At 32.6% G+C, this 27,592-nt stretch overlaps 2 protein-coding genes and 1 pseudogene across 2 annotated transcripts; 2 read left to right on the forward strand and 1 right to left on the reverse strand.

Annotated features, from left to right (window-relative positions):
• Positions 1-1,319: 1,319 nt before the first annotated feature.
• Positions 1,320-9,149, forward strand: LOC107502080 (early activation antigen CD69). Its single transcript, XM_016128903.2, has 5 exons — positions 1,320-1,454; positions 4,999-5,121; positions 6,196-6,395; positions 6,767-6,870; positions 7,955-9,149. Exons 1-5 carry the CDS (start codon positions 1,391-1,393, stop codon positions 8,061-8,063), a joined length of 600 nt encoding a protein of 199 aa, XP_015984389.2. The 5' UTR covers positions 1,320-1,390; the 3' UTR covers positions 8,064-9,149.
• A 5,504-nt stretch (positions 9,150-14,653) lies between these two features.
• Positions 14,654-14,772, reverse strand: LOC118613944 (annotated as a pseudogene).
• A 2,913-nt stretch (positions 14,773-17,685) lies between these two features.
• CLECL1 (C-type lectin like 1) lies at positions 17,686-27,494 on the forward strand. The gene is made up of 6 exons (XM_016128902.2): positions 17,686-18,001; positions 21,134-21,220; positions 22,801-22,899; positions 24,298-24,467; positions 26,604-26,716; positions 27,361-27,494. Exons 1-6 carry the CDS (start codon positions 17,920-17,922, stop codon positions 27,476-27,478), a joined length of 669 nt encoding a protein of 222 aa, XP_015984388.2. The 5' UTR covers positions 17,686-17,919; the 3' UTR covers positions 27,479-27,494.
• The last annotated feature ends 98 nt before the right edge of the window (positions 27,495-27,592 follow it).

Raw genomic sequence — 27,592 nt, forward strand, 5'->3', positions numbered from 1 at the left:
GAGAGGTAGAGAGGGACCAGATTATAGATCTTCTTCTCGATTATAAGAAAGTCCTTGGATTTATAAAACGTTTGATAAGAAACTTTTGAAGGAAGAAGAGAAGGACTACTGACTATCTTACCAAAACGATGTTGCTTAATTATAAAACAAACTCTATAGCTGTTATTTAGAAAACATACTAGGAAATTGGCTGAAAAATAGAATGGAAGGAAAGAAAGCCTTTAAGATCAACATGTACTTCTTCATGTCTTAAGTAAAAAAATAAAAGTGATGGTAACTAACCTATAGTAGATAATAAGTTACAATGCACCTAAGCATAACATTTTCACAAAACTTTTATTAATGATAGCATTTTTTTGTACCAAAATTCTTAACCCAAGTGATATTTTGATCCCCGCCCCCCTTAAATTGTCGTACATGGACATTCTGCATTCACTTTGTGTTAATATTAATAACTTATCTGGATAATATTAATACCATGGAAATATTTTTATAGTAATCATATTCCAAATGTCTTAACCCTCAGGTATATCTATATCCATATCTGTGTATATAACATATATACATATAATCTAGCAGATAGGGGAAAAATAAAGGAATAAGATACTACTGAGCGGAAATAAGATTGGTCTAAATTGACAAAATATTAGCAGGAGATAAACGAAACAGATAATCAAGATAAATAATTTTAGAACATAGAAAGGAAGTTCCAAACCACAAGGTTTCTATTTCCTGCATTAAAGCAACTACTTACTAAATGACAGACTTCTCAAAGCCAATTTATAGCTTCCTAAAAAAAACTCTTCCACACTGGAGAGAGATCTATAAGGACAGAGATCTTAAAATTCTTATTCAAAAATAAATCCTCTAGCCCTAAACAGTGTCAGGTTCATAGTGGATGTTCAATAAATATTAGTTACATTAAATGAATAAATAGGATTCCATGGACATGGATATATTACTCTCCAAATTATTTCCATATCAAAGAAAGGAATCCCTAACTTTTAATTTTTTACTTAGATACACTATCGCCTAAGTTATTTTTGTTTTTTACAAATTTAAGAAAGGTTATCAGAGATTCTGGGAAAATCCCACTTGTCTCTTCAGGCTACACTAATGGTTGTGAGAAAGCACATTTCAGACAGTAGGGAAAACCCGTAGCTCACCACAACAACACATTGTAAATTGTCTGGGCTACTGGAGCATAAATTAAAGAGAACTGGGTAGTCCAGTGACTAAAAGGCAAAAGGAAGGGGGCGGAGACACCATCGCTGACTATAAATGCTGAGGTATCTCAGAGATTCAGAGACTGGGTAAGAACTTCAACGAAGACTTTCACTGTAGATTGGCGTAACCTGAGATAAGCCAGAGAATCTTGACTAGAATAAAGATGAATTCTGAAGATTGTTCCCTAACAGAGAACAGCTCCTTGCACGTGGAGAGAGGACAACGAAGTAAGTCATCTTATTTTTATGTACTGGTAATAACTATGTATCTATATAGATAATATATAATAGCACGTAGAGAAGAAAATGAGGCTTTATCTTTTGAAGAACTTGGTCACATTCTATTTCAGTCAAGATAAAGGAGAAAATAGGAAGAATAAATATTTCTTTATACATGAGAAATAAGTTTTCTGCAACTAGAGGGGAACACAAAAGTGAATTTTAGAACATCTTCAAAGATCCGTTTATTTGTTTCAGTTTATACCATCCCAGTTTTTCAGATTTAATTAGGAAACTTCCCACTCTAGTTCAGTGTGCTTTCCATCATTTTTCCATATTCATCTGTACACACTTCAGGAAACATTGCCTTTCTTTACGAAAATTCTGTTTTCACCCATAAGCAATTACATCCTTGATTGCCCTCACCTTATATCTTTATGTTCTTCCTGTGTGCTTCACCTTATCTTCTCATGACAGCATCTTTCGGTTGCTGAAAATGAAGGTTTCCAATCTTTGAGAGAAGAGCCATATATGCATTTGAACATGTCTAGTGTCCAGTGGTAATTTATTAGAAGAATGTCAGGAAAGAATTCTTGAAAATGACATCTGCTTCTGTATTCCTTATGGGATTCTTTTCCTCCATTTCATCTTTCTCTTTCACCCTTCCAATCACTGGCTTCACATTCTACATGAATTAGACATTTCTTTTTTTCTTTTGTATTTTATTGAAATAGAATCATCTCAGCTATATACCTTTCCCTCTCTTCTATTTGTCCGTTCTGCCCTTAAGCCTATTTTATTTCTTATTACAAAAATTTTCCCATTGTTTTCCTGTAACTTGTTTCTGTGGGGCTTTCATGATTTTTTATTCCTATTCCTCTCTAATTATTGAGATATCCCCAAATCTAACATGTAGGAAGTAGAGTTTATTTGTAAGCAAAGTTATGCAGTAATAAAGGAAAGTGTTATAAACAGCAGAGCTAAAGCAATCAAGAGGAAGGGATTGTTTTCTGAGTGTGTGTCTATTACACTGCTTTGAGTCAAAAACGCTCTGATTACCTCCTTGATAAACCCATCTGTCACTTAAGAACACAAAATCAAGTCTAGATAACAAATGCAAGTTGCACAAATTTTTTGGAAACCAGGTAACCATATTTTATGGCCCGGTTGAGCTGCCAAAAAGAAAAACAATATAATAATAAAACTGCTCAATAAATAATTGAAAGAAGGATCTAATTCAGGAATTACTAACTTTTCCTGAGATCATTCCAATTTTTTGTTGAATGTTTAGTTTATGTAGCCCTGTAGCTGCTTCCTTAGTATGAACAATTATTAGGCATCACCTTTAGGTGACTCAGTATGTAATAATAAATTTATTTCAATTTCTTTATTAATGGACAAAGCACATAATCGGAGTGGAACTATACTGTTGGGGGAGTGTTTTGTCACCTAGGTGATAAGTCAAACTGAGTAACAATAGCTCTCATTAATGGCCGTAAAGTATAGTCTGGGAATCATCCCCACAGTTTATGCATTGGATAAGCCAACAGACTGAGGGAGGCTTTGGAGTCCACGAGCTATTTGGATGAGTTAGTACGGGCTCAGAAATGAGAGCTCTTGCTGCATTGAGTCTAAGCAGCACAATGAGAAGTGAAACTAGACAGAGCTCTGAACTTGCTACCCTACCTACAAAGGCTATTTCCAATGACAAGCATACCAGTGAAAAAAGGAAAATTTGCTTTGAGGAGCCGAAAGAAATAGAACTACATAGGAATGAAGTAAAGGCATCTTTTAAAAAATCTAAATGCAGATCTACACTGAGAAAAACAATCCCCAGAAGAACCAAAAGCTGATGTTGACATACAGTACATAGTAAATTATTATAAAAGAAAGCAACATCTCTTTGATCAGTTTAACTTTAGAGAAATGTTTTAAGGCAAAAAATACATGCATTTCAAGATATGCACTTTTAATTATGAAAGTCATTCATACTGAAAAACAAGATATTTTTGCATTTCGAGACTGTTTTTTATGGTAAATTTTAATATCGCTCAAGTGGCAATTTTATGTTTCAGTTTTTGAGAACATTATAGGAAACTATATATTTCTTATGAGTTTAAAAATCCCGATAGCTTATTCTAACAAAAATCAAATTCAAACTATGAGTCACAAAATCTTCTCTCCTTTCTTAATTATTTACTTATATTCTACCACGAATATCCTTCTAGGCTTTTTTCATAAACCACAACTCCAATAAGCTTTGGAAATTTTCATCACCCTAGAAAGTTCCCATGTTCCTTTCCACTCAAATTACCTTTGCTACACACATAAAAGCAATCACTTTTCTGATTTCTGTCACTACAGTCTAGTTCAACTATTCTTGAATGTCATATAAATTGAAATATAGAGTATATAACTATAGTTAGATATTTTTCGCTTGACATTTTTTTTGAGATTCATCCATTTTGTTGCACATATCAGTTGTTCCCCCACCCTTTCATTGCTGAGAATTTCCTTGTAGGATATAGCATAATTTGTGTATCCATTTTCTTGTTGATGGATATTTAGATTATTTATAGGATTTGGCTCTTAAGAATAAAGCTGCTATGGAAATTCTTGTGCAAAGCATTGTGAAGACTTTTTTTTTTTTTGAGAAAATATATAGGAATAGAATTGCTGGATCACAGGGTAGGTGTATATTTAATTATTTAAGAAACAGTTCTCTAAATTATTTTTTATTCTATTCTCCAGTCAATAATATGAAAATTTCAATTGCTTCACATCTGCACAAACGTCACCAAAAAGTACTACCAGTCTTTGTTCTTTCAGCCATGCTAGTTGTAGATATTTATATATCAATTCAATATTTGTATTATACTATTCACATTTATCCCCATTTATACTATCTCTGTTAAACGGTAACTACAGAGAAATTCAGGTATTGCGCTTAGGGTTTTTAAATATGTCTCCTAGGGTAATCAAGTATTTAATCAATGTTCTTATTGTGATAAACAATAAAATTGTGATCCACTTAGAATGTTTATAACTATTAAGTACATATATTTGGGAAATATTTTATGGTCTCATTATTAGGCCTGGATTGTTTCATTTCCATCCAAAAAGAAACTATCCAAATTAACTCAAAATTTGGGGGAAATTAACATATAAATTTTATATAAGTATATAGGGAGATACATAGTTGCTTTTTAAAATTTAAATGCCTCATCGTCTATGGCCATGCTACCCTGAACAAGTGTGATCTCAGAAGCTAAGCAGAGTCTGGCCTGGTTAGTACTTGGATGGGAGACCATCTAGGAAGACCAGGTGCTGTAGGCATCAAAAATTTAAAAATAAGGAATTGTAAGCTGACAAGGTCTTTGCAATCTGTGAGGTCACCCAAGGGTTGCCTCACATAAAAAAATAACAAAATAATAAATAAATAAATAAATAAATAAATAAATAAATAAATAAATAAATTTCTCAAAACAATATCAAATGTCTCTATCTTACCTCTATAGTCTGTCTAAACTCACCATCAACTTTCTCTCTTCAGATAATGCTGCCAGTTCTCACTTTGCAACACATCACGAAGGGTCCCTTCAAGTTCCTATTCCATGTGCTGTAGTGAATGTGGTCATCATCACCGTTTTAATCATAGCTCTCATCTCTTTATCAGGTGGGTCTGCACTTAATAAGTTCATGGAGTCTACAGTTCATAAGTTCATTGAGTTTTTTTTTTGCTGTAAGCATTCATGCCCAGTTGAAATCAACAGGAATTACTTGGTCCAATTAATCAGAAGTTCTGATTAATTTAAGATCATCCCATATATTGTTTATGGCCAACGACTTAAAAAACACTAAATATATAATTCCATGTTCCTTGAATGATTACTACAATGCTTTTTTTTTGAGTTTTCTAGAGTTTTGTAAGTTTCAAAAGTGTCTATGATTTATACATTACTGTGGGAGAAAATTCCATTTGAGCGGATGTTTAAATCTGGAATGAAAGGGACTGATTTAGAGTCTAAATAATCAACGGTTAGTTTGAAAGAAAATGTGAGCTTCACATTCATTGTCAATAGAGAAAAATAATAACACAGCCACAGATTAATCAGGCCTTTGCCAGCCTTTTGTCTTTTATCTCAAAGGCCGCAGAATGGTGGTTATAGATAATTAAGATTATATCTAGAAGCTCCCAGAGAATTAATTGTTATGAATGTCAAGAGTCAACATGGCATTTTAAACATGGAGCTATACCAAGAATCATTTGTGTTTTTCACAAATGTGAAATTTTACAATTTTATTAGACATTTCAAGCTGTAGATCTTTCTGTATTCTGAATTAATTCTTTGTAATTTATTCTTTTTCATCTCCCTATATAGTGTTTTATCTACTACATCTTCAAATTCCTCCATCTCTGCATTCAGATTCAAAACCTTACTTAGAATTTATAATGCACTTTACACTTTCTAGTCAATGATTTTAAGATTTTCTATTTTCCTACCACTTTCTGACATTATGACCAAAGAGCCACACTCTTTTTTCTTATACCTTGTACAATGACAATTAGGCACAGCAGGAGATCAGATAAGATGAGAGCTTGCCTTCTTATTCTTCTCAGAATTGGCCTTTTTGCCTCTCATCCTTTAGTTTATCAGCTAGTTCAGCACGGTATCCTCTCAACTAGGTTTGCATGCTGTGGGTATTTCGTTTCTTTTGTTACTAAAACAAACAATTTTTCTGTTCACAGTGGGCCAATACAATTGTCCAGTCCAATATATATCTTCAGAACCATCAAACAGCCATGTGTCTTCATGCCCAGATGATTGGATCGGATATCAGAGGAAATGCTACTTTATTTCCAATATAACAAGAAACTGGACCTCGGCTGAAAACTCTTGCTTCGAACACAGTGCTACTCTTGCTCTCATTGATTCTGAAAAGGACATGGTAAGATGGTATTCAAACACAATTTTATAAGTTATTATTATTTTATTTTATGTAGCTAATCTGTAATTTCCTTCTGTTTCCCTCTAAGTGAAGATATTAGACCTGTCTCCCATGGGGGAAAATTTAGTCACAGAAAGTCATATGATCAGTCTGAGATCAAAATGAGGGTTCAGTTTAGCCTTTTAAATTTGATTTGAATGCTTAGTTTCAAAGGCCAGAAATCCAAATGAGCCGATTCTATACAGAACTAATAAATGATCAGCTTAGTTCTCATGCCTCAGATGCAGCTTTGAGAAGCTACTTTTGAGGATTTATTGAATACTTATCTAGAGGGGTTGTTTAATATACATGTTCTTTGTTCTTTCTTTAAGATCTTTTTAAAACGATATGTGGGTAGAGCTGAACACTGGATTGGACTGAAAAAGGAAGCTGAACAGACGTGGAAATGGTCAAATGGCAAAGAATTTAACAACTGGTAAGTTTCAAGAGGTCTTTATCCTCCCGGCACTGCCAGCTCAGAGCAACAGTTTTTTCCTTTCAGAGCGCTGTTCTATGTGAAAGTTGTGTTCTTGATGAACAAAGCTCTGATAATCTCTTCTGTATGTTTATCCTTTTTAGAATTCTTTAAAAAAAGGATTTCATATTATCGTTTTGTTTTTGTTATATACTCGAAATTCATACATTAAATGCTTCTAGTAATTTGATCTTGGCAAATTTTTGTGTGAATAATAGACTCAGTTAGAAATATTCCAGGAATAATTATTGTGATGGAAACAAAAACTAACATTTCCAATCTCATATTTATATTTTATTGAAGAGCTAGTTTTTGAAGAATAATTTTTTCTTACCCTCTCCAAGTTCTCATTTACACAAGGATAAACGACAATATTTTCATACCTAATTATAAGCTTCAATGGACCTGAGAGATAACTTGTCCCAGAATTAAAGATGCTGACTTTATTTTCATTACCTGTAATTAAATTGTATTTTAAAGTTCAAAGGACATTTTATAAGTTTAGTGCGAATTTTTGTTATCTGAAAACTCAGAATTGATTAAATTTCTAGTTATCTAAATAGTTTTATTATAATCACTTTTACAGAGAATAAATCTCTATAAAAGAAATTCTTAATAAATGTCTTATGGCACTATAACCACAGATGAGCTTCAGAGGCCATAAACTTCATAAATTGTATGCACTAGCATGTACTTTTGTTGACTGTGTATTCTTTCTGGGAATTTTTTCTTGAAGGATTTGTGAACTCAAAAATGACCAAAAGTCACTCCCTTGGTGGCATGTCAATCAAATAAATGGAGCTCTTTACTCTTCACTTAATTTTGTACCTTCCTTCTACATACTCTTTCTTTCAATCTTTGTCTCTTGTCTTTCCAGATTAGACTTGACTCATGCATTCCTACTAAGTAAAAAAAATAAAAATAAAAAACAAAAACAAAAAAGACAAAAAACAAAAAACAGAGTTCAATACCACAAAGTTTATTCTCATATAACCGAATGGAAATGGTGAACTGAAAACAATTTAGTTTCTTTATTGTTTGACAGGTTCAACCTTACAGGATCTGAGAACTGTGCGTTTCTAAAAAGCACAGAGGTCAGCACCACAAAATGTGGAAAGAATTTACACTGGATATGTAGCAGACCCTTCAAATAATGAGGAATCAGATTTGATTATAGACTATTATATCATGGAATTCAAGGACGTTTGTGTGGATGGATGCTGCTCTATGGTCAGATGTTTTCCATAAAGACTTTGTAGAAAAACTTTGTATTATCTTGGAAAACTTCCTCCAAACAAGACTGTGGGAAAAAAGGGAGAGAATTTCCAGGATTATCTGCAGAGTGGAATGCTCCTGTCATGAGCTGAAAACATCACAATTGACTGAGAATTATGTCCAAGATTAAGAAGGATGACTTTAAACCTTTGAATGCACTTTATCCCTTTTCAAATTCAGGAATAATAAAATAGCTAGGTTTAGAGTTATTATTTATTGCTGAATGACTACCAACGACAAGTGTCCCTCACGCATTTGCACTATTTGAAGGAGGTAGATGGTATTAAAAGCCCAGTGTAAACAAAGAGAATTTTACCTGGTAACACAGATATTTAGTCCAAATGCATTTTTTTAAACTCGGAGAACATTTATAAGTGGTCAAGTGCTTATGAAACTAAGCTTTGTGATATTTCTCTCTTTTTGGAGAAGTTTGTCAGATGACTTTGTCACTTTTCCCCCCAAAAGAATAGGATGTCACGTATTTATGTTGTCTTTTTTTTTTTTTACTTCTTTAACATAGACTTGTCTTTTTCAATGATACAATATTCATTGCCTTTAAAACCTTATACACAGTGTTTTACAAAGATAAAGACAAAACCAATGATTTGAGGAATATTTGTAAAACAGATAAGTGTTGCAAAGTGTGCAATATGCGATGTGGTAAATCCCTATTAGAAAAAATTCTATATTGTTTAAATCTAGAATAATACAAGTCTTATCTGATTATATATTTGTGCCTCTCTTAATCAATTCTATCATGTGCAGTACTTCATGTGAAGTATTCTTTAGTGCAATAAAGTGTTTGTCTGTCTTTTGTATTCAATACAATTATAAGCTGTTTTTGTGTATGTTAAAATAAAAGTAGAATTAACAAAATGATTCCTAAGAAGTGTTCATTCCTTTAAAATACACTAAAAGTTATATGCCATACTAGAAATCAGAAAAGAGAATACTATGACATTTTTTAAAAACTTACCTATGATAAAATCTTACCTTTATAACTACTTGAATTGTTTTCATGTGTATTTCCAAAAGGGCTTGTTCACTTTTCTCTGTATAATAGCAGACACTTGTAAATATTCAAATGGAGAGGAATTTATAACATTTAAATGCTTTTATTCTATTATTTTCTTCTTTATCGTTTATCACCTTCACACTGAAGAAGCACAGAGAAATTAGGAGACACCTGAAGTCATTTCGTGAGGACCTAGTTACGATCATGTCCTCTCTCCAATAAGAGGATAATCAGTCCTCATAACCGATCCTCTAAAAGTATCTTGCTCAATTCTGAAATGCCATATTTTAGTTATTTACATAAAATAATTTATTAAATAGAAATGAGGGACTACATAATCTTCATGATATATTTCAGTCAGGAAAAATTCTATACCTTCAAAATTGCTTTATGAGTGTATTTTGCAATATTCTCCTTCTCTGAAAGCTGAAAATATATGCTTTATGTGGTATATTTAAATTGTTGTCACTAGTACAGCATACTAAAAAGAAATGTGGATTCTGGGCACTGCTTAGTGGTATATAATATAGAAATTTCTTAATTTCAGTGCCCCTTAGTTCCCACAGCTGTAAAATGAAACAAAGGCCTCCAAACTCTAAAATACTGTCAGTAATAACAACACTATACTCCTGAGTGATGTTAGAAAACAGTGTTTTGTGATTCGTGTACTATGAAATGTGTATGTGGAAAGTGTTGCTATTAAGAGCCCAAACACAGGAGAAATAGTGCCTGAGTTTTATCTCTACCACTCACTAGTTGATTAGCTTTTTAAGAAATTTATTTAAAAGGAGCTAGAAACTAAATTAATTAATACATGAAAAGGGAGTTAGAATAGTACTTCCAAAGATGTATTAAATTTTAGTGTTAATTATTATAAATGGGAACAGTATGTCATCAACTTTCCAGTATTGGCAAACGGCAGTAATTCTACATAACATGTTTATATCTACATAGCATGTTGTATTTATTTTTTGAGGGGCTTTTAAAAATTTTTATTTCATGAGTGATTATTAAGCATCTGCTATCGTGGTAGACAATAGAGTTAAAACGTTAAGAAAACTAGCATGATATCTAGTCTTGTGGACTTTATGTTCTCTTTATAAAACAAATAGTAAAGTAAGCAATTATATGATGGTGGTGATGAAGCCTATGGTAGACAAAATGTAAGGAGTTCATAGGCTCTATTTACCTTGGATAATTACATTAATATATGCTAAAGATAACTGTCTTTATTTGTGAGTTATTTTGCTTTTCAATGTAAATTTCTATTTCTTTCTCTAGAAAGAGGAGTGATACATTGCCTGCTTATTTCAAAGAATTATAGGAATTCAATTCAATTAAAAATATTTTTAAAAGAATAAAATGCCATTAAAATGTTACATACTATAATATAATCAATCTTCAATTAACTCAAAATTTTTATAATGTAAATATAGAAATGATCTTTCTAAGCTTGTCAATTTTTATAAATTTGAGTAGATTTTTGCACATGAAAATATAACAGAAATTAAACTTAAAAAAATTCTGGAGGTAATATTGGAAAATATATAACCAGAAAAACTGCTGGTGATGATATAAATTGGTTTAGTCAAATCTTTGAAAAATGATTTGAAAATATTAATCGAAAACCTTAAAAAGATTCATGCCTTTCCTCGGATGAGACAGTTTTTTGGGGGGTGGTTGATTTTAAAAGAATAATCTGGATGTATAAGATGTAGGCACAAAAACATTTATCAAAGGATTCTTTTTTAGTAGTCATGTGTCAGAAGCCACTTAATTGTCTAAAGCTTAAGGATTTAACTAAATAAATACAATTCTACTCATTTCTATATTCACATAGTATGCCATCATTGAAAAATAACAATGAAGAAGAATGTTTCTGTACAAGGGAGACCACTCAAACCATTTTTGTTAAGACAGTTAAAATAACATATAAAATGATTACATTCCATAAATATTAAATCTATGTTTTGTGTTTTCATACACTGAAACAGAGAAACTACAAAGGTAAACACAATGGTTTCCCTTGAGTAGTAAGAGTATATGGGTAATATTTATTTTCTTCTCTACATTTCTCTATAGTTTCAAAATATTCCATAATGAATAGCTGTTTTAATAAGAAGAAAAATTTATTTTAAATAAACTGAAATATAGAACCATTAAAGATAATTAATTATATGATTTATAGTGGGATTTTATTTTTTAGTAACCAATTACAAATATTGAAAATGAGTTTGGTTCAAGAATCTCGCCTATGCTAAATAAAATCTTTTTGTTCTCCCTGTACAATGTGGCCAACCACAAGCTGCAGTGTCATTTAGTGAGTGGATATATCATTGCACTTTTTCTTTTGTTTTGTCCTTATCTCTTGGTCCAGATGATATAATTAGCCTGGGAACAATTGTGATTTTTTTTTCTTTATAAACAGTGTTATGGATAATATAATCAGGTTTTTGTATTTCACTAGAAAGACATTGTTTCTACTTTCTACCCCATAAAAGAGACCAAAAATATAAACTGCACCCCAAATAGTAATACCTCAGATGTATTTTTATTATTGTTTAGTTTGTTTTCCAGCTTTATTAAGGTATAATTACCATACCAAAACTGCACATAATTAATGTATACAATTTGGTGAGTTTGGACATATGTCACCATCACCACAATCCAGGTAACACACATACCCTTCACTTCTTAAAGATTATTTGTTTTCCTGTGTGTATATGTTTGTATGTGTGTTGTGGTAAGAACACATGAAATCTAACCTCTTAATAAATTCAATAAAGTTGCAGCATAAAAAATTGACATACAAAAATCAGTTGCATTTCCATACACCAGCAATGAACTAGAAACTAAGAAAAAGGAGTTAAGAAAACAATCTTATTTAAAATAAAATCAAAAAGAATAAAATACTTAGAAATAAACCTAATCAAAGAGGTGAATGACTTATATATTGAAAACTTTAAAACACTGATAAAAGAAATTAAAGTAGACATAAATAAATGCAAAGGTATTCCATTTTCCTGGACTGAAAGATTTAATATTATTAAAATGTCCATATTACCCAAAGTGATTTACAAATTCAGTGTGATTCCTATCAAAATCCCTAAGACATTTTTTATAGAAATTTTTAAAAATACAAAAATTAATATGGACCTACAAAAGACCCCAAATAAGCAAAGTGATCCTGAGTAAGATGAACAAAGATGGAAGCTTCACACTTCCTTATTTCAAAATATATAACAAAGGAACAGTAAAGAAAACAGCAGCGTACAGGATTCAAAATGGACATATAGACCAAAAGAACTGAATAAAAAGTCAAGAAAGTAAATCCACACATATAGAGTCAACTGGTCTTTGACAAGGATGTCAAGAATACAAATGGAGAATGGATAGTCTCTTGAATAAATGGTATTGGAAAAACGGGATATCAACATCCAAAATAATAAAATTGGATCCTTATCACTTCCCATACTCAAAAACTAACTCAAAATAGATTAAAATTTGAACACAAGATCCGAAACCAAAGTCCTAAAAGAAAATGTAAGAAAAAAACTTCTTCACATTTGTCTTCACAATGATTTCTTGAATATGACATGAAAAGCACAGGCAACAAAATCAAAAATAGATAAATGAAATTACATCAAACTTAACAGCTTATACACAGCAAAAAAAAAAAAAAAAAAAGTAAAGAAAATGAGCAGAATGAAAAGGCAACTTATGGAATTATAGAAAATATTTGTAAACCATATATGTCTGATAAGAGGTTCGTTTCCAAAATACTTATGGAATTCCTAAAACTCAATAGCAATAAATAAGTAAACAAATACACAAATAAATAAAAAGGAATAAGCTGCTTAAAAAGTAGGCAAAGAACTTGAATAGAGATTTCTCCAAAACCAGCAATCTGGTCTCTGTATCGATGAGTTTGTTTTGTTTTGTTTGTTTTGTTTTTTTAAGATTCCACATATAAGTGAGATCATATGATATTTGTCTTTCTCTGTCTGACTTATTTCACTTAGCATACTAGAGAATTACTCTTTAAGAAAATTGACCAGTATAAAAAGCCTAAAAATATTAAGAATAAAAAAATATGAACAGTCCCTGCCTGAATATCCACAATAATGTCCACTAGTTCAAAACACAGAGTTTCCCATCGCTTCTTTAGAACTTCACTCTTACTTATTAATAAACACTTAAGGATCATTAGGTATCTAGGTAGATCTCTAAAAAAGCAAAGATCAAAACAATAACATATAAAAGAAAGTTCAGGCTAATATTGGTGGCAAAGGACAAAAAATTTATAATATTTTTATAATAACCTTGAGAGAGAAAAGTAGAGAAAAACTGCATTACGTAAACAAAAAGAGTAAACTGAAAAAAAGAACATTTAAAAAACAAGAAAGAACACTTGAGAATTAAAGTTATGATAAAATAAGTTTAAAAAAAAACAAATTCTATAAAACAAGTGAAGGAAAGCTTTGGGAATTCCCCTAGCTAGTTTAATCTAAAGAGAAAAAGACTAAGAAATAAGAAAAAGTATAATGATAGTAGAATTTCAACCCAAGAGCACCAATATCTCACTAACAGGAATTCCATAAAAAGAAAGTAAAATAAAAATTGGAAGAAAATTATGAAATAGAATGAAAAAAAGTTTTCTCAGATATTAAGAATATGTTTCTGTTTAAAATGTCCTGCTGAATGAATGCCCAACAGAAAGGGAGAAAGACCAAAAAGATACCTCACTATGAAATTTCAGAATTCAAGAAATAAATAAAATATTTTTAAAGTTTCCAGATAGAAAAATTAAGCCCCTAACACAGTATCAGAAATTGGAATAACTATTATATCATTTAACAGAAAGTACAACTAAAATTAAGAGAAAATATGATTATCAATCTTAACTTTCACATTCAAACTACATTTCAAGTTCACAATTATAATAAAAACTCATATCAATCGAAATAATGAAAACTGTAGTCTCTTTCTCTCTCTCCCTCCCTTGTCTCAAACTTGTCTTTTAGACAAAAATCTCTTGACTCTGCCACGAACAACTGTCTGTGCTGATAACTAAGAAAATAAATGTCTGAATTACTTTTGAAATCGATTACTAGTTAAAGAATATTGGTCCCTTCACTTTTGCATAAATCTCAATTTCTTTATGTGAATTTAAAGTTAATGATTCCATAATTTCTTGTAAGCTAAAATGTTGCTCTTTATCTTAGATCATATTTCCTCATTTTGTAACTGGCTGACACTACTAATTTGCAAAACTTCCCTTTTCTTAGACTCCTCTCTAAATGTGGTTAATTACTTAATCTGTTTTGTGTACTTGACATTGTAACACTATAGACTTTTCATTTTTTTGTGTATGGTTGTGTCTTCTTTTCCTGCATTGTATTTTAATAATGTTGGCGAAAAAAGGACCTTTCCAAATTTGTATTTTTTAAAAAATGCCTACAGCACCCAGTATTCCTAGGTGGTCTCCCTTCCAAGTACTAACCAGGCCCAACCCTGCTTAGCTTCCAAGATCAGACAAGATGGGGCACATTCAAGGTGGCAGAGTTGTAGACCGAAATTCTTCCCTAAATATTACTATTTTGAGTCATTTTTCTAAACAAAAAAATGCCTCTTTTCTAGAAGAGATAATGAAGAGGATGTGGTCACCAGTTGACCGTCAAGCTGACCTCTGCCAATGTGAAGTTCCTTGCTCTCCTCTCCTGTCCTTGGAATATATGGTCTGCCTATACTGTCCCACAGTGGGCGCTGTTCCCAGGACACAGCCTTGAGAGAGTAAGGTGTTGTTGAAACCATCTAGACTGAATATGTGACCAAACTCATTTAAGGTCTCTATGTAAACTTTTAAGATTCTGGTGAGCAAGCCTAAAAATCTGCTTGTCACTCAAGATAATCCTAAGTAAGTTCCCTTGCTTATTAAATCTGTCACCCACCAGTCTGGAGTAGCCTGCATCTTTCTTCAGTCTCTCCTTGTTCTCCATGTACAGCAACCAGCTTAACAACTAACAATAGGCAAGTCAGCCAAAAGAACAAAGAAATGAGCCTTGGGAAAGAGACATCCTCAGAGGAAGCCCTAATTGGCCATATGGGCAGGAGTGGCCCATATGTTAGGTGCTTGTGAACTGCCACATGAGTACAGGGTCACCTCATAAATACAAACTGCTTTAATGTACTTGTTTAAGAAACTATGCAGAGCATGCTGTGGCTAAGAAGGGAATGGAGTGGCTGCACAATGGTCTGGCCTCTACTGTGGGCACTTCAGCTGGCCACTGATGCCCAACTAGATGCTGAAGATCAAATTAGAAAGTTGGAAGAAGAACTGAGCTTAGAGAAGGATATGCAGTTGCCCACTACCCTGACACTTCAGGGCTGACAGACAGGTAGGAGATAAGGATAAGCTGGAGACCTTAGTGTACTGCTTTGCAAAGCTAAGAAGATGCAAACTGCCATAGATTAAAGTCCAAGAGTTTGTGACAAAGACTGATTGGAATGCTAAGAGGTGGAATCCCTTGGAAAGTGAGGAGAGGAAAGAAGAGAATGTAGTGATTGACAGTGAAACAAATTAAATACCCCATGCCCTCTGACTGCTAATACAAAGAAGGCAAAAATACAGTAAAAACAATTCCAGCCAGCAGGGCAGCCTCCAATTCAGGAAATTTTCATAGTGAGAGAATATACTCCCACTGAGCTGATTTATGTAGCTGCCAATTACTAGCAAAAAGACAGAGCAAGTATCCAGGCATGGTTAGTGTGGTTATGGGATATGGGGTGAGTGTGTGTGTGTGTGTGTGTGTGTGTGTGTGTGTGTGTATGGGGGTGAGGGGGGTTAGTAGCATTTCTCTGACCTTGCAGGAAGCGGAGAAAATGGGTAATGTCACCACATATCTAGCATGATGCTGGGGGACCTGGGATCCAAAATGCTTATTCCCTTAAACTTGGATTATTCTAGACTATAGGCAGGCTTGTCCCAGTGAAATGGTTCCCCCTTAGACACATGGGAGCCTAGAAATCTATAGAGAAAGTATAACAAATCCTCAGCGAGTTGGAAATGGGAGAGACCATCTATATCCCTATCTTTAAAGGCCCAGATGAGGCCACATTTACTGCAGGATTTAAAGCCAAGATAACTCTAGTCTATCTACTCCTCCCCCTGCACCCACCGCCCGCCCCAACTCCAGTATGAGACACTGATATTCATGCTGAGCCCAGCTGTTGGACAACATAGTTATGCTGCTGGGCAATTCATTAAGTATCTAGGAGAAACTGACAAATCCTGGGAATGGAAATGGAAAAGACCAGAGACAGAAAGGGAACTCAGAAAGCAAAAAGGCTATCCCTATAAAGGATCCAGTAAAAATAACTCAGAAGCAAATATGATTCTTGCTCTGGTACTCCACCTGCACAGGTAGATTGACAACCCAACACTCTGTTGTCAACCTGTGGAAAGTTTTGAAATGTGAACGATAGTCAGACCTGCACCATCTACCTTACCATCTCTGATGCCCTGCCTGCTCCAGCGGAGGCCTCAGGGATACAGCTGTTGCAGGAAGCAACACCTGACAGAGGAATTTGGACACTCAGACAACTTTGTTAGAGAAAGGAGAATTTATTAGGCTGGCAGAGAGCGTGGGGTTAACAACTCCACTAGTTGTTAACTATAGCACATGCTCTGTCTAGTTGGATTTCTTACAGCTTACATACTTTTGCAGTGTCCATGCAAGAAACACGTGATTCCTTTGTCTGAGGTTTCACATGTGCCTCCTTATTCAGGATGCGGATGGGGAGCTTCAGGTGAAGAAGTTGCAAGGGGGGAGGAGTTTCCAGAGTACTGGTCTTATCTATTTACAGGTCATTTTGCCTTATAGAACCCGCGACCTTGGTGCTATCAGCACTGTTATAGAATTCTCGGAGAGACGGGACACTGAGGCTATAAGCGGAAAGTAGCACTTACTGATGCCAGCACCGGCTCAGCGGATTCCTATCCGAAGGCTAAGCTCTAATTGTAATATAAACAGTTTTACAGTCTTGTTATTCCTACACAGCTACAGAGATCAGGAAGAACATCAGCTGGTTGACAAGCCATCAATCAACAGATGTGAGCTGGAGAGTCCTTGACGTGGGGGAGGTAGCTGTGGGAAAACATGTTAACTGAAGAGCACTGGGCAGAATGGGGGAAGAGAGCAGTTTTAACTGGCTGAGTCGGTGATTTATGCAGGCCCTTTCTTTTGCGTTTTTTCAGATGCCTCCTCTCCTCTCTCACAGTCCCAAATAAAACCTCTCTTGTGCTTGTCCCTCGCAAATTGCTATTCTACTTTGAACAAAGTGTTGGACAGTCACAGTTTCTGCTGGAGAATATATTTAAAAGAAGCGGCTTGCAGAAAAGGTGATGCAATATCTTCTGTAACTATTAAAAGTTAAAAATTATTCCAAATTTAGGCAGAAAACTAACTGAAGAGCAAGGAATTACTATATGGCTAATAATTTTCTTCCACATCATGCAAGTGTTCAAAACTCTATTACTTTGATTGATAAGACTGAACACATCGCTTTTTTTTTCTCTTATTCTTACACGAAACACAGGAAACTTGGGAGAGCAGAAGGAAGTCATCCATTTCAATTTACTTAACAGAAGTTTGTGTAATTATGGGACTTCCTTCAGCAGAACATCATGTGTGGTCTACTTTCTCTTTTTAATATACGCCATGGCCGATGATATAGTCTATACCGATATCAAAACTGTTAGGGCTTTTCCTTTAGAACATTCGTCTCCACTTCCACAATCTGGTAAGCTGGATTTAGGACTCCTTTTAAAAATTAATATTTTGCTTTTAAACTCGTTTATTTCCATTCTGTGTCAATGTTTGTTTTAATGGAAATAGGAGACTGATTTCAAAGTAAAACTTACTGAGTTAGAGAATAAGAGTGATTTTTTTTTTTTAAAGGCACAAAATGCACGTAAAGTTAATTGTAACTTTGGTTTTAATATATAGAACTTTCCTTTTGGTGTTCATAGTCTCTCTTTTCTTTATATTTATTGTGGTAAACATTTATACTCACACTGTGACATCACGACCCTTTTTTGCTCTACAGCTTTACTCACCCTGATCAAATCTGACTTTTTAACATAATATGATAAATTTGTTTTCACCAAGGCAAATATTCCTGGCAATAATTCACATTGTTATTTAGCCTTTTCGAATTTGCTTATTGATAAGATAAATATGTTTGGCTAATTTAGGAGACATGGAATGTTAATATTTTATTTCATAAAGTTTAGAATTAATGGCTATCTAAGTAATGAAATATTTTTGTAATATGAAAAGAGGCATATAGCTGAAGATAGTGTTGTAACTTAGTCACAAATCACCTTGAAAATGATAGACTTTCAAATCCAGTGTATTTTCTATTCCCTAAAACATTAGGAAAATTTCCATGTTGCATTATATTCTCTCCTCTACAGTAAGAATTATTTTTTATAGTCTTAAGTTTATATAAGATGCTTAAATAATTTGAAGTCTCCTCATTGTGCTTGCCCTTGTAAAACGAATCTGTTTGGCTTGTTTATATTTTCAAAGAATGCATTTCTTTTATATTTTTTTAAGTTTGCAGTTATCAAGTGAATCTGATGTATTTTTCCTTTAGTTGCAGAAGCATGTTATTTTCTGTTTTTAAACATCATCTCTCTAACCTGCCCAATAGAAGCTTATTTGCTTTCTTTTCTCCATAGACTGGATATCTTCATTTCCTATGAAATGACAGAATTTAATCTGAAAAATAATGTGGAGTAAAATTGCATTCTTCTTCTTCTACCCCTAAAAAAACCTCATACAAAGTTGTTTATTTTTCTAGAAGATATTTTCACTCAGTTCAAGCATTAAAACCAATATTTTTGACCCTGAATTCTAAGGGTTAATTTCTTTTCTTTTTAGGGGTAGAAATTTACTCACTTCCTGCTTTAGAGATTTGAGACATCTTTAATGTTATCTTGTCCAATATTCTAACATTAAAAATAAATAATGTGAATATATAAAGATTAAATTACTTACCCATGATAATACTCATGACCAGAAGTCAAATACCTTGTTGGATACATGTAATTTCTGTTCTCATATGGTCATGTCCTTGCAGAGGGAAAGTATTTGAAATATCAGATTGTCATGTTCTACAGAACTCCAAACAACTGCCTGATATTCCTCTCCTAACTTCCTATCCTTCACTTATTTTGCTTTGGCTATTGATTTTCTCTTTGTTCCTTAAAATTACTATATTCCTTAGCATTTCAGAGCCTTGTATGTTTTGAAACCATCTCTTTAATCTCTAAATCTTTTTATTCCAAGCACCTCGCACAATACTAGGTACATAGAAGGCAATCAATAGATGCTTGGCAAGTAAATGAATGTATAAAAGGATGAATAAATAAATGAGTCTCATTAGATACTCAAAAAATATTATGTTAATTGGTCTTCTAAGATAAAAAACAAAGAGAGCTGTCACTAAAAAATTTAGCAGAATTTCAGTGAAAGAAAAGATACCAGTGAAGAATATCAGGGAATATTTCAACGAGAACATCACGGACTAAGATTTAAATGCTTGTGCTTTTCTTTCTTTAATTTTTTTTAATTTATTTTTATGGTGATATTGGTTAATAAAATCCAGGAACTTTCAGTTGTACAATTTAATAGTAAGGCATATATATTTTGCATTGTGTGTTCACTGCCCATAGTTAGATTTTTTCTGTCACCACATATTTGACCCCTTTTACCCCCATCTACCTCTATTCTCCCCCTCCCTGCTACCCTCTGGTAACCACTAGTCTATTGTCCACATCCATGAGTCTCTGTTTGTTTGTCCTGTTCATTTGTCGCTTTTAGATTTATATCCCACATATAAGTGATTTCATGTGATTTTCAACTTTTTCTGTCTGGCTTATTTCACTTAGCATGATTAGCTCAAGGCCTATTCATGTTGTCTGTCACAAATGGCAGTATTTCATCTCTTCTTATGGCTGAGTAATATTCCGTTGTATATATGTACCACATCTTCTTTAGCTAATCATCTATCACAGGACACTCCAGTTGCTTCCATGTCCTGGCCACTGTGAATAATGCTGCTATAAACATTGGTGTGCAAATATCTTTTTGGATATGAGTTTTCAGTCTTTGGGGTAAATACCCAGTAGAAGGACTGCTGGATCATACGGCAAATCAATTCTTAGTTCTTTGAGGAACCTTCATACCATTTTCCAAAGTGGCTGTACCAACTTGCAGTCCCACCAGCAGGGGCCTAAAAGAATGACCTAATATCCCATATGTCAGTCCTTTCATGGAATCTAAAGTTTTGTTTTGTAAGTTTTTATGTCTATAACCTTGGTTTATTATTAGAAACATGTGTAGGGATAGTATCACATTTTTCTTGTGGTTGTCGTGACTGGCACAATTTGCATTATTTTACTTGGTAATGAAAATATATGGACTTTTTTATATTCTGAGAATTGATAAATTCCACTAAACATGTTTTACTTAATAACAACGATGATTTGAACATATAAAAAACAATGTATAATACTATTCCACAAAATAAATGTTCAGGTTAATTCGTCTTGACACAATTTTAACATAAATTATTTTAGTACTTTCTTGGTGTATCATATGTATATGTGTATTCGAAGTCATATATCTAGTGGAAATGATGTACTGTCATTATTTTAGATTAGACATTTGGATTTATTGGTCCTCCTTTTCACAAACTAGAAAAATAAATGTGTTTGTGTGTGTGTAAACGAAAACTGAGTCTATCTATTTCAAAGGAAAGTAACTAAGGATCATAAATGAAAAAATTTATTGAGCCCTTTCCTACCTCTTACCACCTAAGGAGTTATCTACTGGGCTTACTAGTGAAATCTGTCCAATTTTATAGATTCTCACCATCATGGAATTTTCTTGAAAGTTGGATGTGCAATAATTATCATCCTCCTTGTAACAGTAATTGTGCTCAGCATTTTGGGTAAGTAATGGACAATACTATTTATTTATTTAGTTATTATTTTCTTGTGACCTGTTGTAATTGTTTTTGCTGTCCAGGTGGTTTCTAAACATATAGGGCAACTTCATAAAAAGTGTGAAATTGGAACATAATTAAAATTGGAGATTTTTCCACAGAACTTTAGCATGTGACATAACATACACTATAAATTCATTTCATTGATAAAGAAAAAGATGTCAAGATTATATTTACATATATTTTATGATCAAGATCACACAATGGATTTCCCAGTGCAATTTGATAGTGGGCTATGCACATTTTTCTCTAAAACCACATTTAGATAAAAGCAAATTAAATTAGAAAGTATATTTCTGTGTAAGTTTATTCACATGAACTACACTTTGGCATTACCAATTTTGTATCCATAATTGATACAAAATTTCTATCAATTTTTCAAACAAATTTGAAAAATGTGTTTCAAATTAATCCAAACAAACATTTTAAAATTGTATTCATGTACTTTGGACATAACTGAATATAATCTAATTATTCATATGGCAGTTATTTTAATATTTTATTGAATAAATGCATGGAGAAAAGTTATTCATGAATATCTATAGAACAAAGGTAATATACAGATGGTATATATTCCAAGGACTTCAGTTTTCCAAATTAAACTAAACCCTAGAACAAGCCAAAGCATACCTGAACTCTTATGAATGAAATTAGTGATTATAAATTACATTAGTAATTATAAGTAAATAGGCAGAGTGATAGAATAATAGGACTGGAAAGAGTTCTGGAAATTAAGGTCAAATCTCTAGTTGAGATGAACTTAAACTCCAAAGGAGTAAATATTTTAACTCTTTTAATATAAACTAATCAATGGCCTAATTGAGGCTATAAAATTGGGTAGGGGGGAAGTAAAAATAATTAGTATTAAAAATCCCTTTTGTATTTCTTTTGGTTATATTAAGGTTTAATAACAAACAGATTAGTTTACTAAAATAGCTTATTAGTAATAGATATTTGTTTGTTACTAAAATAGATTAAATTTCTTAACACACTATCATGAGAATATAAATTACCAAAAGTAATTTCAGTTGAATGTCCATCAGAAAGATATCTTCTTCATTGTAGTTCTGGCCTCATCCTACCCTTTTACATACAGACTTTACATGCAGAATCACTGAAGAGACAGAATCATGAACTGAAACCAAAACACAAAAACCCCTTTCCACGAAATCAGGTGACACCCGGTATAATTAAAGGAACTCACTAAACACAAACCATCTAAACGAGACATATCCAGAGCTGGTTATTTTGTGTTTATTAAAATAAATATGAAGCTCCAGGAAAAAACAAATTGAATGAGTATCCCTCTGATTCCAGGTCATATTTTCCCCTAAAGTTAACATTAATAAGATTAATGAGAATGCAAGGGAAAGTCCAAATATTGGAAAATATAATATTGTTTCCCTTTACATTTTTATCATTTAACTTATTATGGATTTTGAAATGAATGAAATTCTCAGGGTTATTAGAACCCAATGGTTGTGTGTTTTGTATTTAATTAGGAAAATATGTTTTTCTTTCGTAAGTTATCCAGTTCAAATCTGCAAGACATACTGAAGTGGATAATGAATCAAAAGAGCAATACCGTACTGGGAAAAATAAATCTGGATCAATCATCTCAATGGGTAACATTATTTTATATTGCTTAATTCCTGAGTAACCAAGTATGTATAGTGAGGTAGGGAAAGGTAAAAGTATGTGGAAGCTTAGTATAAAGTTCTAGTTTTCATATAAAAGGCAAGGGAAGACCTATCTGGGAAGATGATAGTTGAACAGTGAGAAAAGGCAAATGAGAAAAAGTAGGTTATATAATGAGTTTTGTGTTTAACTTATATCTTTGTGCTTACCCAGGTATTTGCCATTGTCTACGTTCTTCTTCCCTGAATATTCAAGTTTCCATTTAGAAACATCTCCCTTCAGCAGAGAAAACTCTTACACTTGTAATGACTATCTGCTGACAATGGATTCTTTTAGTTTTCTTTTTCCTGGAAGTGTCTTAAATTTGCCTTCTAATATTTTAGAAGAATATTTTCTCTAAATGGTTTAGAAGAACATTTTTCCTAGATACGGAATTCTTTTTTGATAGCTATTTTTCTTCAACAATTTGAAGATATTTTCTACTTATTCTGAACCCCAAAGTTCATGATGAAAATGAAGGGTTTTTAAGTAATTGTTTCCCTGCAAGTAATGTTTTTTTTTCTCTGCCTTCAAGATTTCTCTCTATTTTTGGTTTTAGGTTTAACTTTTTTCATTCCTTCATATGATTTTTTTAAGGATTTATTTTGCATAGTGTTTGCTGAGCTTCTTGCCCTGCAAATCCTTGAGGTTCTATATATTTTCCTACCTTTTCTCTGTTTTTCATATTAGATTATTTCAAGTTCACATTAGTCTGTCTTAGGCTAAAAGTTGTAAAAATAGGAAACTTTTACCTTGTCATACCTTTTAAGAGTCAGCTCCAAATTCTGTTTTTGTTCACTCTCCAATGGCTTCTAGCCATTGTGTTTGTGTATGTATGTATGTGTTTTCAAAGAATATTTATTTGAGAGGACAAAAAGTTATTGACATATTTAGGATGCTTATGTGTCATCATCTAAATCTACTGGCAAATATTACAAATTCACTACCATGTTTTGGATCTCAAGACACTTTATGGGAGGATCAATTTATCTGAATTTTGAGGGACACTTACTACATAAATTTTACTCAAGAAAAACTTTTCAAGTGTAATATATAACTTCCAAATATCTGGTTCATTTGTGAACCACTAATTAAAATCTCTAATTTCTATTTTTCTGGTAAAAATTTTATCTCTCTGTGGCTTAGATGTTTACTGTTTTTCTTTCCCTGGTGCCTGGTGCATTGCCTACTGATAGAAAACATGACATATTTTTAAGAGAACAAATTAAATGGAGAAAGAAAGAATAAATGAATGATTGCACACATGGTTACAATTCTGTATAATCATACAATATTAGGGATACAGTTCTAAGTTTCTTTTAATGACTTATTCTTTTTTCTACCAGTTTCTCCCAACTCTTCTACCACTCATAAATCATGCCCCTCCAATGAATGGAAGCTACATGGAGGAAAATGTTACTGGATTGCTGAAAATAAGAAAACTTGGAATCAAAGTAAAAATGACTGTGCCATGAAAAATTCACATCTCCTGGTGATTCGAGACTTCATTGATATGGTAAGATATAAAACTTAGAGTTTATAGCTTCCTTCACAATCGCAATGCGTTCCTTGAGCTACAAATGTGAAAATTCCTGTAAAAAAATTTTTAAATGTCACTGCTATTAACTACAAAATATTGGTCGACTGAATCATTGAATTACATGGTTATTTTAGGTCTCTTTTTGGCAAACCAGATAGAAGAAATTTATTTGGAATTATATACCTAAATTGTTCTTTACAAGGGATTTCCCTACTACTTAGCAGATTCCATTTTAAAAAATAAGACAAAATATCTTATCTCCCAAGTTTATCTCAATGCTCCCAAGGCAGCTGAAATTAAGCTGATGTTGGAAGAAAGGAAATACAGCATTGCCCTCCTTATTACAATTTTGTTTTTCCTGGAGAACTACTATTTTGATAACTCTGGCTCAACTTAAATTTGAAATTTTGCTACATGAAGGTTGGACACTAAATCTTCTACTTAATAAAGTTAATATAGACATTAATTGGCAAACATCAACTGAGTATTCTCAGCATGAATATTGGTATGTTAGAATCACAAACTGTGTCAAAGGCTCAGTTTCTGAAAACCCAATAAATAGTGGTGCTTTCCAATCTTGATTGAGTAACAGCCCTTTTGTGGGCAAATGGGGTTATATAACAGGTCAGCTGTTGAAACTTCTGGGAGGGAAAAAAAAATACCTTCTGAATTTCACAGACTCCACGACAAGAAAAACAAAAGAGTAGTAAACTGTCTTCAGTGTAACCACTATAACCCCAAATACCAAATTGTGGGACTCTGTTAGATGCAATTCAAATTGGTTCAAATATGAACCAAATCCAGGATAGATTAAAAACTGAAAAGAGACATTTTTTTTTTCTTCTCTTAGAGTCAGTCTTAAGGCCAGAAAGGGGAAGCAGGCTCTGAAATTAATTAACAATAAATTATTGCATGGAGAAACTGTGCAATGAAAGACTTTACTAAGAACCTCATCTATTTCGTGCTCACCATCAAAGGGAGGCATGCTGATAAGACATGCCTCCTGGGCAATCAGTAAACCAAATTTTGGAGAACGGTAGACTGAAATTTAGGTTACACCTCTTCACAATATTCCTAAGCAAATGAAAGGGTTAAACATAATTGTTCCCTTTCAAGGATAGATAAGAATCTAATTGAAGTCAGCATATGACTTACGAATAAATATCTCTATTCCAAACCTCTCCAAAAAAAGACTAATAAAAGTCAGATAGATATATATTCCAGAAGAATAATTATTCCAAGAAACGAAATAATTTTTAGGCAGCTACTTCTTCAGTTCTCAAATAAGTTCAAGATAAAATAATTATTAGTCTATCTAGAATACCCATGTGTCATCATGGAAAGAAATAGATAATTGAAAGAATATACACTTACTCTTTAAATGCTTGGTTAGAATTTCAGTATCACTTCCATTCTCTTCCATTAGTCAGAAATTAGGTCAACTGTATTGCCACACCTAGCCAAAACGGAGGCTGGGAAATGTAGCCTTTATTATGTTTGGTCATGTACTTTGATTCAGGGATTATATTACTATAGAAAAACATTATTAGGAAACTATGAATAATATGTGCCACATCAGGTCAGATATTGCTTTCTTTCTTTAATTTTTTTCTATATATTCTCTTGTTTCTATACATTAGTTCATACTTCTATTTAATAATAATCACTAACATTTATGTAAGGAATATTTATTGCATGCCAAGTACAGTTTAATAATATTATTAAATAACAAAACAATAGTAGTTCTTTGAGATAGGTACTATTATAATCTGAGTTGTAACAACTGAAAATAATAGAAATAAGAAGATTTAATAAGTGTACAAAGATGCCCAGCAGTAAATAGTAGAGCTGGGAGTCAAATTAGGCAGTCGGATTCCACAACCTTAGTATCTGCTACTACTGTATGTAATTCTACTTTAAAAGCCATCACATTGCATTATAGAAGTTTGAACTTTCACAGTGACCTATTGGAAAACATGAAGTATGTTACTCAACTGTTCATTCCTAGCTTCTAGTGCAATGCCAAGCAAATAAAAAGTACATTCAAGATATCTTTCTTGTATGGATAAAAATTAATTTGTTGTTTCATAAAACATTTCTTATTCCCTTTAGAGTTTCCTGTGGTTGCATCTAAATAGTTCGGGCCTTTATTGGATTGGCTCGAGTATTCCATCTACAGAAAAATCATGGACTTGGGTGGACAATACCTCTTTTGTATCCCATCTGTAAGTTTATTGTATTTTAGCTTTTTTTGTTGTTTTAATCCCATATTGTGTGACAAGAAAGAGCTCTCTGATATTGTTTGGTTGGAACTGAGTGAACAGGTATTAATTTCCTGACCATAAACTGATAAATATTCATGTAAAAGTGTTCACACAGAGAGTTGAGAAACAAAGGAAATTTCAATCCATCCTCTCAAAGGTTTATGTGTGAAATAGGTTTTGCCACTGCTGCCTTTTTTTTTTTTTCTGTCAACAATTGCTGCCTTTTTATTTTATTATCTAAGAGAGGAATTAGCAAGTGTAAATTCTCTTATGAGAGTATGAGTGTATTTCATAAAATATAAATTTCTGCTCATTTCCTACAGTGATCAATAATTGTTACATGGAAAAAAATCAATGAATATTTTAGTATTATTTTATGCATTTTAGCTAATACTCATTAACTAACTTTTCTAGAGGGAATTTTTGAGAAATAAAACTGAAAGTAAAAAAATTACTTATTATGTCATTGTATATTTTTTAAATTGTTTTAATGATCATAGTTTCTTTAAAAAATTATAAAATGTTTTTGAGGTCCTCTTTAGTTTCTGGACATATGCATATTTTCCTAACTAGTGTAAAAATAATAATTTTCTTTCTTTCTATAGGTTTTTAATAGAAGAAAACAAACCACAGACAAAAGGCATGAAATGTGTCCAGGTGTCTCGTAAAAACATAGCTAAAAAAAATTGTGATGAAAATAAACAGTGGATTTGTCAACTGTAATCCACTCTGCAGGAAATCAGTCTCCATTTCTTTGACTGAAAAACACCACATGAAGTTTGAACCAAGATCATGGGATAGTCCAGAGGGTGACTTGTGTCCTAGAGGGCTGTGTGT

Source organism: Rousettus aegyptiacus, unplaced genomic scaffold (genome assembly GCF_014176215.1).
Source record: "Rousettus aegyptiacus isolate mRouAeg1 unplaced genomic scaffold, mRouAeg1.p scaffold_m13_p_2, whole genome shotgun sequence".
NCBI classification, from domain to species: domain Eukaryota; kingdom Metazoa; phylum Chordata; class Mammalia; order Chiroptera; family Pteropodidae; genus Rousettus; species Rousettus aegyptiacus.

Bases quoted from the DNA above. Each gene is read 5' to 3' on its own strand.
- CLECL1 (XM_016128902.2), top strand. From the start codon at position 17,920: ATGGCCGATGATATAGTCTATACCGATATCAAAACTGTTAGGGCTTTT. The intron at 18,002-21,133 runs GTAAGCTGGATT...CCAATTTTATAG, and splicing joins GTCTCCACTTCCACAATCTG to ATTCTCACCATCATGGAATT. The intron at 21,221-22,800 runs GTAAGTAATGGA...TTCTTTCGTAAG, and splicing joins AATTGTGCTCAGCATTTTGG to TTATCCAGTTCAAATCTGCA.
- LOC107502080 (XM_016128903.2), top strand. From the start codon at position 1,391: ATGAATTCTGAAGATTGTTCCCTAACAGAGAACAGCTCCTTGCACGTG. The intron at 1,455-4,998 runs GTAAGTCATCTT...TTCTCTCTTCAG, and splicing joins CGTGGAGAGAGGACAACGAA to ATAATGCTGCCAGTTCTCAC. The intron at 6,871-7,954 runs GTAAGTTTCAAG...ATTGTTTGACAG, and splicing joins GGCAAAGAATTTAACAACTG to GTTCAACCTTACAGGATCTG.